At 41.1% G+C, this 12,134-nt stretch overlaps 1 protein-coding gene across 1 annotated transcript; it reads left to right on the forward strand.

The window, feature by feature from the left end:
* Nucleotides 1–613: 613 nt before the first annotated feature.
* Nucleotides 614–2,035, forward strand: LOC145823778 (uncharacterized). The gene is made up of 3 exons (XM_082923299.1): nucleotides 614–1,082; nucleotides 1,491–1,716; nucleotides 1,804–2,035. The coding sequence occupies exons 1-3, from the start codon at nucleotides 614–616 to the stop codon at nucleotides 2,033–2,035; spliced, it is 927 nt and encodes a 308-aa protein (XP_082779425.1).
* Nucleotides 2,036–12,134: the final 10,099 nt, after the last annotated feature.

Consider the following 12,134-nt stretch of genomic DNA (forward strand, 5'->3'; position numbering starts at 1 on the left):
AACTAATGGATGTGTCACATATAACTAAGTATGAATTTTGTATATGTACGTGAATCTGAATCTATTTCTGATGTGAACTCTGATTTCTGAATTTATTTTGGACATCATTCATAACCCTTTAGCTTGTTATTATTCACTGAGCTCCAGCTTATTCTATTATTTATGTACGTAGGTGATCAAGTGCGGGACCAGGCTCAGTGAGGATTGTTTGGAGATCTGTTTGAGTCAGCCAACCGGTGTGCCTCCCGAGGAGGTTTCGAAATGTCTTGTGGCCAAGTTTTGTGGGCATGATGCAAGTTTAAGCTATTTTCTTTTGTTTGCTTGGTCAAGTTTAAGCTATTAGTGCTCTGTTTACCTATAGCAAATGGAGAATCCAAGAAGTGGTGGTACAACTAAATCTTTCGAGACTCGAATGAACCGCATGGAACGAATGTTAGAGGCTCTAACAGAATCAATGTTACAGCAATAGAGACAGCAACCTCTGCTTCCTTTGCCCCCTCTGGTCCAAGTAGCGCCAGTCAACAATGGTATTCTCAGTTAGATTCAAAAATTTAACAAGATGAAGCCACCGAGTTTCTTGGGTGGAATTGAACCTTTAAAGGATGAAACGTAGATGCTAGAAACTGAAAAATTATTTGAAGTCTTTCCTTGTACCAAGACTCCAAAAGTTTTGTTGGCCACCTGCACTTTGAAGGACGAAGCTCGACGGTGGTGGATGCTTACCCAAGACACTAATGGGGCTTTAACATGGAATCAATTTAAAGAGATCTTCTATGAAAAATTCTTTCCACAATGTTTCCGAGATAGAAAAGCGTCCAAATTCCAAGAACTCAAGCAAAGCAATATGTCAATACCAGAGTATGAAGCCAAGTTTACCGAATTGGCCCAGTTTGCTCCACACATGGTGGATACTGATTACAAAAAGGCTCAAAAAATTGAAGGAGGCTTGAACCTAGATGTATTTGATCGGGTTGGTGTGTTGAAACTACCCAAATATGTGGATGTTCTTGATAGAGCATTAATGGCTGAAGCTAATTTCGTTGCATTGAAACAAACTAAAGCTCTAACAACTGAATGGAGAGGTAAGAGATCGGGATTTAATTTCAAAAAGGGTTGGTCATTTTCAAAGAAGAAAAACAGAGGATCCTCCAGTAGCTCAAGTCAAAGTAGCGGTACAACCCCTATTTGCTCAGAATACAGAAGAAAACACAAGGGTGCTTGCTATCGATCCACATGTGCTTTCTTCCAGTGTGGCAAGACTGGCCACCTGATAAAAGATTGTCCGCTCGTATCCCAAACTTCTAACCATCCTACGGCGAGTTCAGCCAGATTTGTTTCTATGCCAAGAACAAATGTGAGAGCTAACACTAGGAAAGAAACCTTAAGACAAGGTCGAGTATTTGCACTTATGCCTGGCGATGTGTAGAACACTGAATCAGTGGTGTTAGGTATAATCCCTATCTGTGCTCAAAATGCCTATGTGCTGATAGATTTTGGTTCTACACATTCATTTGTGTCATATGTTTTTTCTCAACAATTGACTAGACTACTAGAACCTATGAGTTATTTGTTATTTGTATCTACACCTTCTGGGTGTTCTATGATGTGTGCTTATGTGTATCATGTGTGTGACATTATGATTGGGGATGTGTTATTATATGTTGATTTGCTACCATTGGACATTGCTCATTTTGATTGTAGATTGGGTATGGATTGGTTAACCAAGCACCGTGCAACAATTGATTGTGTGAATAAATCTGTTGTCTTCTGACCACCTAGCTTGTCTAAATTTGTGTTTGCTAGGAATAGGATAGTTCCACCTCCATACATGATTTCTGCTTTGAAAGTCGTCAAATTGCCTAAAAAGGGATGTAGGGGTTATTTGTGTAGTGTTTTAAATGTGACTTCTGATAGCCCTAATGTGGAAGCTATTCTTGTAGTCTGTGAATTCCCTGATATCTTCCCGAATGAACTGCCCAGGGATCTAATTGATAGGGAAATTGAGTTTACTATTGATGTAGTACCTGAAACCTAGCCAATTTCCAAAACCCATTTTAGAATGTCAACATCTGAATTAAAAGAACTAAAAGTCCAATTCCAAGAACTGTTAGATAAGAAGTTTATTCGGCCGAGCACTTTACCTTGGGGTGCTCCAGTTTTGATTGTCAAAAAGAAAGATGGGTCTTTAAGGTTATGCGTAGATTATCAGAAATTGAAAAGAGTAATGGTCAAGAACAAATATCCACTACCTCGAATAGATGATTTGTTTGACCAACTCCAACGAGCCCAAGTGTTTTCCAAAATTGATCTTAGATCCAGCTACTACCAATTGAAAGTTAAGGTAGAAGACATAGAGAAAACCGCTTTCTAAACTTGATATGGGCATTATGAGTTTTTGGTAATGTTGTTTGGGGTAACTAATGCACCTACAGCATTCATGGACTTAATGAATAGGGTGTTCAAACAATTTCTTGATGAGTTTGTAGTTGTTTTTATTGACGATATACTGATTTATTTCAAAAGTATGGAAGAATATGAAAATCATTTGAGAACTGTGCTATAGATTTTGAGAGAAAAGAAATTGTAAGTAAAATTCTCCAAATGTGAATTCTAGCTTGATTGTGTGACATTTTTGGTGCATGTGATCAACAAGGATGGCATATCAGTAGACCAGCAGAAAATTGAAGCTATTGTGAATTGTTGAAGACTAACAAATGTGTCAGAAGTTACTAGTTTCCTGGGGCTTGCTGGCTATTACAAAATATTTGTAAAAGACTTCTCCAAACTTGTTATGCCATTAACACAATTGATACAGAAAAATGTATCATTTGATTGGAATGATCAATGGGAGTCAGCCTTTCAAGAGTTAAAAATCAAGTTAGTAACTGCACTAATTTTGACTTTACCCAATGGTATTGATGGTTTCCGAATTTACATTGACGCCTCATACCAAGGCTTGGGATGCATGCTAATGCAAAACGGAAAGGTAATTGCCTATGCTTCTCGGCAACTTCGCCCCCATGAAAAAAATTATCCGACCCGTGGCCTAGAACTTGTAACTGTAGTGTTTTCTTTAAAAATCTAGAGTCACTATCTGTATGGCACAACTTGTGAAATGTATACGGATCATAAGAGTCTGAAATATTTCTTTACTCAGAAAGAACTGAACAAGAGACAAAGAAGATGGCTTGAGTTGATAAAAGACTATGATTTGCAGATTTGGTACCATCTCGTAAAGGCAAATACAGTTGAAGATACTTTGAGACAAAAATCTATTGGGAATTTGGCATGTTTGCTTACTAGTCAGAAAGACTTGTTCTATGAGCAAGAAAGAAGTGAAATTGAAATTGTGTTGCGTGAACAAGGTGGAGTTGTAGACATGCCCGAACGTCTCGGGCTCCGCGCGCGAAATGGCGCGAGAAATTCGATTTGTTCATTGGACTACTACAGTTCAGACTCAATGTCACGGTTCTGAATCTCGTCTCGCAAAGTGCAATGCAAGACCGATAAATCATCAAAGAGTCCAAATCCGGCAAATCGTTTTGGAAAACTGATTTTTGTAAAGAAGTGCCAAATATGGACTGCTTTGCCAGATACAGAGTCGCTACCTAAATGTTTTATTCTGGGGGAATTTAGGAAATCCTGACTCGTGCCTAAGGCCACGTGTCCGTCATCACCAAAGTTGCCTCAGCTCGGGAACTTGGGTATGAGAGGGGAAGGTCATGCAATGAGCACCCCCGCTCGCCCGATCAAAGATCGGCCTTTACTAACATGATATCTTGTTTTTGAAAACACATGCGTTCTTATTCCGGTTTATTAGCTAGCTTACTACGTGATGCGCACAACATACAAGTATAGACTAGATCGCCTAAGTTGGAACAAAACATCTCATGTTTGTTTGCTTGAAAATGGTTTGAAGGTGCTACTCGCAAGCAGGCTAAGACGTGGATTTGCCACCCTCAGGTGGGCTTAAGAAAACATGATTTTGCCACTCTCAAGTGGGCTTAAAAACTCGCATTTCGATGAATTGTTCCAATTCAAGTGATATAACCTTCACCCACAGGCATTCAGGCAGCAATATCACATAAGCAAATAGCCTCATGGCAAGCATGTTGTCATGGAAACACTCACACATATGCAAGGATGCTAAAACAAAAACGCTCACCGAGTACTCCGAGCCAAAACAGAAACTAGTTAGTAATCAATGCATGATCCTAGTTCATGTTAAGACGGCTAATGCAACACATGCAAAATGCAACTAAGATAGGCTTGGCTATTCTAAGATGGTATATGGATGCAACACTCGATACATGTATTCAAATAGGAATTAAATACAATGCAGTTAGTATGATGCGCCGAGCCCGGTGCATGTAAGACAAATGAATGGATGCAAACATGCGAAGCATAAGTATGCTAATTGAAACATGCCCTAAACTAACCATCAAAAGCAGGTAAGTAAAAGGGAGAAAGATGTGAGGTTGGAAGACATTCACACACTCACGCACACTTATTACAAAATTTGCCCTCTCGACGGAGAGTCCAAATAAATAATACAAACCATCTAACTAATCAACTATCCTAGCTAATTAATTATTACAAAACTCTTAACTAATTAAGCAAATTAATCAAGTTACAAAACAGTTAAAGCGGCCTCAAGAGGAGAGACAAATGCATGCTCGATCGGCTTCGCTCGGAAATCCGTTGCCATGCCCCATGTTGCCTCTGTTTGCACACTTATGCTCGTTTGAAACTATGCCAGCTTCTATGATGCTTCTAACCTGCCTCAAGGACATTCTGAGAGGCCATCGACCAAATGGTATGGCCATCGGCCAAGGGAAATGGGCTATCGACCACTTATGAATCCATCGGCCAAAATTTGTTAGCCGATCGGCACTGAAGATAGCCGATCGGCCATCTCTTCCTGCAGACTGCTCCTTTTGCTGCAGCAGAGGACAAACAGAGGCATGGCAATACATTTGCAAGAAAATGTTTGCAACTGCACGCCTTATCATGTTTAAGACTCAAAGGTGTGTAGTGCTCGACCCTCGGGCCACTAATCACGCATTCCAATGCATGATGGCCAAAGGAGCCAAGTGTGCAAATCAATATGGAATGAATGCACAAGAACATAAGAATGCCTCACACTCTATCATGTTGGATCAAGAGTATTGGCGACCGAGGATTGAAGCACGTTTCGTCACTTTAAGTATGAAACGTCCCTCGATCCTCGTGTTTGGTTTGACACCCCAAACCAAACACAATGCAATGCATGCAAGATGGAAAAGCTATGCAATGCAACGTAAGCATGCCAAATGCAATACGACTCAAACATGCACACAATGCTAAGGTGACAAGCATGCCCAGTGCAATGCAACCTAAACAAGCATGTGACGAAACGCCAATTGGCAAGCATGCAAAATGCAACCTAAACATACAAACATGCAAACTAGCAAGCATGCAACGACATGCAACATGTCAAACATGCAACAACATGCAAAGATGGACTTAAACCAAAATGGGCAGACCTCAGCCATGCCCAAATTAGTGGCCAAAGTGATGAATTGATGACATGAAATGCAAGGCAAGCATGCATGCCAATTGGCCCAAGAATTAAGGCACAAAGACACAACTCTCAAACATGAGCAATGAGTGACAATCATGATAATGTGGCAATGAGGTAAGCTCTGAAATCATGTATGGAGCGATGCCAAATCAACCAAACAAAGCAAGTATAGCATGCAAGAAACCTCAAAGCTTGAAGATAGCAAAAGGACTCACACCAAGGCTATGCAAAACATGAAGCAAATGGCCTAAGCGAACCAAAACAGTCCTCAAGCATACCAAAGTGAATCTAAAACATGCATGGACCAAAGCCAAAACAAGCTAGAAAAAAGTCTAAAAGGCATGAGGCATGCAAAGCTAACAAGGAGTGTTACACTACACCTATTACAACCAAGCATGGCATGACTTAACCAATGAAAATCAGAGTTATGGCATGTCAAAATAAGCCCAAAAACCCACTGTGATGGCATCCCAAAGACCTAAGCATAGAGGCACACACAATGGTCCATTCTAGAGGCACACACAATGGTCCATTCTGGAGGCACAAAACACCAACCTCTCAATACATGGAAAAGGTGATAAATGCAAATGTATGACCACATTTCATGGACTGAAATAACGTTTCAAATGATGCCAAATCATGAAAATGTTCCAAGTAATGCATGTTAATGACTTGGACACTCAAAGTTAACAAGCTAGATGAACCATGGCTATACAAAACAATGCATGCATGACCAAGACAACATGAAATAGAGCTTAAGCATGGTAAAAAAAGGCTAAAAGCTTCTTTGGGTTGAGCCAAAACATGCAAGAATGATGAGCCAAACTTAAGATGCATGTTATGCTAACATGCAAGATTACTCTACAAGTGTGTGAAGCATGCAAGATGCTATCAAACCAACTTAAATCAGAGTTGAGGCATGCTAAAATAACACCAAAAGTTGCTGAAATGGAGCCAAAACATGCTAAGCAAACAGGCTACTCTTATGAGCCATTAATGCAAGCAAATGAGACACAAGGAGAGGGGGGTGTCCCTCTCCTATTCAAGACTCCAAAACCACCTCTCCACCACTGAAAATCTTCTAGATTTCAGTGGTGAGAAGGTCAACACAAGATAGTTCCAAAGTTCAAAAGGGAAGGCACAAAACAAGGCCAAACAAGGCCTAAGAGGGGGTAAACAACCCCCAACACAAAAGTGACCTTAAACAATCATCACAAGCATGCAAAATCATAACTTTTTATAGCTTAGAGCTAAGCCTAAAATAGCATGCAAGTATGACCAAAAGCTTAAGCAAAAATGGGGTATCAAAAACTAGAATCTCACCCTTGAAGAACACATTCAAGAACACAACTCCAGCACTCTCCTCCGATCAAAACCAGTCCAAGAACTCCAAAACCAACTCCTAAGGACCTCAACAAACGAAGGATGGTGTTCTAGTAGGTGTTTGTGTGCAATAGTGTGAAGAATCTACACTTTTGGTTACAAATAAGGGCTAAACAAGAGAGAGGTATTTCTTCAACCTCTGGAAAGGGAGGAGGGGCTCCCTTTTTATAGAATTTCAATTTTCAGGCTTGTTGAACAAGCTTGAGTCTCGAAACAAATCCCTCCATACACGTGTATTGAGGATCAAAATTGTGAATATCAGCTATCACAGCTGGCACAAAAATATCTATAAAAGCAAGTGGAAAGGTCTTGGCTCAAAAATACGGTCAATCGACCAAAAAGAGTGTCGATCGGCCAACACTTATGGCCGATGGCAAGGAAATAAGGCCGATGGCACAAGGCTTCAGCCGATGGGTTATGGGGATGGCCAACAAGGCACCCCCTTCCCTTAGAAGCAAAACCACAAGTCCTTGGTCCTCAACCAAGCACAAAATAGTCAAGTTGAGAGATCCTATGGCAAGGCACACAGCCGAAACCTTTGGGAACTCAAAACGAAGACGAACATGGGTGATCATTGAGTGTTCAAACGATGACGTCCAAGTCTTGAGGACGGTCAAAAATGGGGTGTCCACAGTTGCCCCTCTTTAACAGAACTCGAAAGTCATAAAGTGACGGGAGTGAATGTCAAAGCCCAGAGACGACCCATTTTTGACGAGGCTGAAGACTTAGACAAGCATACAGGATAACAAAGATATGCGCCCGTAGGTAGGGGCAAAATGCAAACGACATGCAGGATGTCGAACATAACTTAAGATCATGCAAAGAGAGCTGTAATGAAGCATAACATGCAACAGTTTAAGCAAGCGAATAAGAATTAAACTACATTTCATGCAGAAAGGATGTAAGAGAATTATGCAATTCTCACTGCGTCTCACGCGGAGAAGACTACAAGCGACTACCGAGGACACCCGGAGTCTCAAACACAACATCTCTCAACGTATCACACGTAAGAGAAGGGAAGTAGAAAAACAATTTCAGCGTATCACACGCAGGAGAAGGGAGGAGCATCTCTCAACGCATCATGCAAGAGAGGAAAGGGTACAACAATTCTCAGTGTATCACATGCAAGAGAGGGGAAAGAACATCAATTCTCAGTGTATCACATGCAAGAGAAGGGAAAGAACAACAATTCTCAATGTATCACACGCAAGAGAAGGGAGAAACAACAATTCTCAGCGTATCACACTGTAGACGCGCCCTGAGGGCCTCATGCTTCCGTTCGGACTCAAATGTCACAGTTCTTAATCTGATCTCACAATGTACGATGTGAGATTGATAAATCACCAAAGAGCCCAAATCCGGCAAATTGTTTTGGAAAACTGATTTTTAAGAAAGAAGTGCCAAACATGGACTGCTTTGCCAGATACAAAGTCGCCACCTAAATTTTTTATTCTTGAGAAATTTAGGAAACCCTGACTCGTGCCTAAGGCCACGTGTCCGTCATCACCAAAGTTGCCTCAACTCGGGAACTTGGGTACAATTGGGGAAGGTCATGCAATGAGCACCCCCGCTCGCCCGATCAAAGATCGGCCACTACTAAACATGATATCTTGTTTTTGAAAACACATGCGTTCTTATTCCGGTTAATTACCTAGAATTACTATGTGATGCGCACAACACACAAGTATAGACTAGATCGCCTAATTTGGAACAAAGCATCACATATCCATTTGTTTTGGAAATGGTTTAAAGTTTGCTACTTGCAAGTAGGCTAAGACATGGATTTGCCACCCTTAGGTGGGCTTAGAAAACAATGATTTTGCCACTCTGAAGTGGGCTTAAAACTCGCATTTCAATGAATTGTCCCAATTCAAGTAATCCAAACTTCACCCACAGGCATTCAGGCAGTTATATCACATAAGCAAATAACCTCATGGCAAGTATGCTGTCATGGCAACACTCACACTCATGCAAGGATGCTAAAGCATAAACACTTACCGAGTACTCTGAGCCAAAACAGAAACTAGTTAGTAATCAATGCATGATCCTAGTTCATGTTAAGATGGCTAATGCAACACATGCAAAAATGCCACTAGAAATAGGCTCGGCTATCCTAAGATGTCATGTGAATGCTACATTTGATACATGTATTCAAATAGGAGTTTAAATACAATGCAGTTAGTATGATGCGCCGAGCTCGGTGCATGCAAGACAGATGAATGATGCACGCATGCAAGCATAAGTATGCTAATTAAAATATGACCTAGGACTAACCATTGTAAGCGGTTAGGTAAAAGGGAGAAAGACGTGGGGTTGGAAGACATTCACACACTCATTCACACTTATTACAAAATTCGCTCTCTCGACGGAGGGTCTGAATAAATAATACAAGTCGACTAATTAACTAACTAACAAGCTAATTAATTATTAGACAACCAAATCGAAGTAAATAACTTTTCTAAGTTATTAGAACACTAAAATGGCCTCGAGACGAGGGATGGATGCATGCTCGGACGGCTTCGCTCAGAAATCCATCGCCATGCTACATGTTGCCTCTGTTTGCACTGCTCTGTACCTCTGAAGACTACACAAGTCTCGGTGATGCTCCAGAATCACTTCTTGTACACTATGAGAGGCCATCGGCCATGAGGAGTGGTCATCGGCCATTGGGAAGGTGCCATCAACCAATTATGATGCTATCGGCCAACAATGGTTAGCCGATTGGCACTGAAAGTGGCCGACCGGCACTGAAAGTGGCCGACCGGCCATTTCTTCCTGCAGAATACTATTTTACTACAGCAGAGGAAAAATAGAGCATGGCGATACATTTGCAAGAAAAGATGTATGCAACTACACCCCTTTTCATGTCTAAGGCTCAAAGGTGTGTAGTGCTCGACCCTCAGGCTACCAATCACGCATCTCGATGCAAGATGGCCAAAGAGGCCAAGTGTGCAATTCACTATGGAATGAATGCACCAAAACACACATATGCCTCACACTCTATCATGTTGGATGAAGAGTGTCGGCGACCGAGGATTGAGGTACATTTCGTCACTTCATGTACGAAACGTCCCTCGCTCCTTGTGTTTGGTTTGAGTTGACACCCCAAACCAAACACAATGCAATGCAAGTATGCCAAATACAATGCAAAACATGCAACCAATGTAGTGCAACATGAGCAATGCTAACTTAATGCAATGCAACCTAAGTGTATAAGCTAAGTTAGTGCGACATGAGCATGTCAAGAACCATGTGAACAACTCACACATGCAATCTCAAATACAATGGGATAAGCATGCGATAGTAATGGACCATGTAATGCAAGACATGCAAATATCATGAAAGAAAACATGTTTAATGGACTTAGACCAAAAGGACAGACCTTGGCCATGCCCAAATCAGTGGCCAAGACACCAAAACCAAGGCATCAAAAGGGAAAAACACACATGTACACACATTGGTCCATAAACTATGCAACAATGCACAATCCTCAAACATGAGTGAGATGTGATAATCATGAGAATGTGACAATGCAATAAGCTCTGAAATCATTCAAGGAGTGGTGTCAAACCACTCAAACAAGTTAAGCATAGCATGCTAATAAACTCAAAGCTCAAAGCTAGCTAAGGGACTTGTTCCATGGCCATATCAATCAAGCCCCATAGGGCCAAGGTGACCCAAAAACAGTCCCAAGGCAGGCTAAAACAAGGCTAGAACATGCATGGAATGAGGCCAAAGCATGCCAGAAAGGTGAGCACAAAACATGAGGCATACAAGGCCAAAAGGGCTGATTGCACTACACCTACTAAAGACAAATGTGGCATGACTTAACCACTTAAAATCAGAGCTATAGCATGTCAAAATAAGCCCAAAAACCCACTGATATGGCATCCCGAAGGCTTAAGCATAATGGCATGCACAAGGGTCCAATCTTGAAACTCAAAGCAACAACTCTTCAAAGCATTAAAGAGATGATAAATGTGAGTGTATGGCGACACTATATGGACTAAAATATGATTTCAAATGATGCCAAATCATGAGAATGGTCAAAGCAACGCATGTTAGTAACTTGGACACTCAAAACCAACAAGCTAGATTGAACCACGGCTATTCAAATCAATGCACACATGATCAAAACAACACAAATCAGAGCTCTAGCATGCTATAACAAGGCTTAAGGCAAATAGGGGATTACAAGACAAGTACGTGAAGCATGCAAGAGACTAACAAACCAACTCAAAACAGGGGTATATCATGCCAAGATAACACCAAATACTTGCTGAAATAGGGCCAAAACATGCTATGCAAACATGCTACCAATATGAACCATTTGTGCTAGCAAATGAGAGACAAGGAGAGTAGGGTGTCCCTCTCCCATTGAAGACTTCAAAACCACTTCTCCACCACTAAAAATCCTTTGGATTTTAGTAGTGAGAAGGTCAAAACGAGATGGTTTCAAAACTCGAGAGGAAAGGTAAAAAATAAGGCCAAACAAGGCCTAAAAGGGGGGTAGACAACCCCCGACCAAAAAGTGACCTTAAGCAACTGTAACAAGCATACAAAATCAGAACTTTTTGTAGTTTAGAGTCAAGCTTGAAACAATATGAAAGTATGTGTAAAGGCTTAAACAGGAATGGGGCTATCTAAAGGTAGTTAGCTCACCCTTGAAGAACACTTTCAAGAACACCACTCCAGCAGCTTCCTCTAATAAAAAACACTCCAAGAATTCTAAAACCAACTCTTTAGCACCTCAGCAACTCAAGGATGGTGTATCACTAGGTGCCTGAGCGCAAAAATATGAACAAAACACACTTTAGAACACAAATACACACACAAATATAGAGAGAGGGAGATATAGAGAGATATATATATATATATATATCACTTCTATATCAGATTTCTTGGAACCCTGAGAAGGGAGGAGGAGCTCCCTTCTTATAGAATTCCAAATCTAAGGCTTCTTGGAGAAGCTAACACAAGGTACAAATCCCTCTATACACGTGTATGGAGGGGGTGGATTATGCATGCCAGCTGTGACAGCTGGCATAAAATATCTGCCAAAAGCAGATGGAAAGGGTTCGGCCAGAAAATATGGCCGATTGACCAACAAAGGTAGTCGATCGACTAAAAAAAGTGCCGATCGGCTAACACCTTTGGCCGATGGCAAGAAAATGGGGCCGATGGCTTC

The sequence above is a fragment of the Camellia sinensis genome, chromosome 4 (genome assembly GCF_055761805.1).
Source record: "Camellia sinensis isolate YWXY chromosome 4, ASM5576180v1, whole genome shotgun sequence".
Lineage (NCBI taxonomy): Eukaryota > Viridiplantae > Streptophyta > Magnoliopsida > Ericales > Theaceae > Camellia > Camellia sinensis.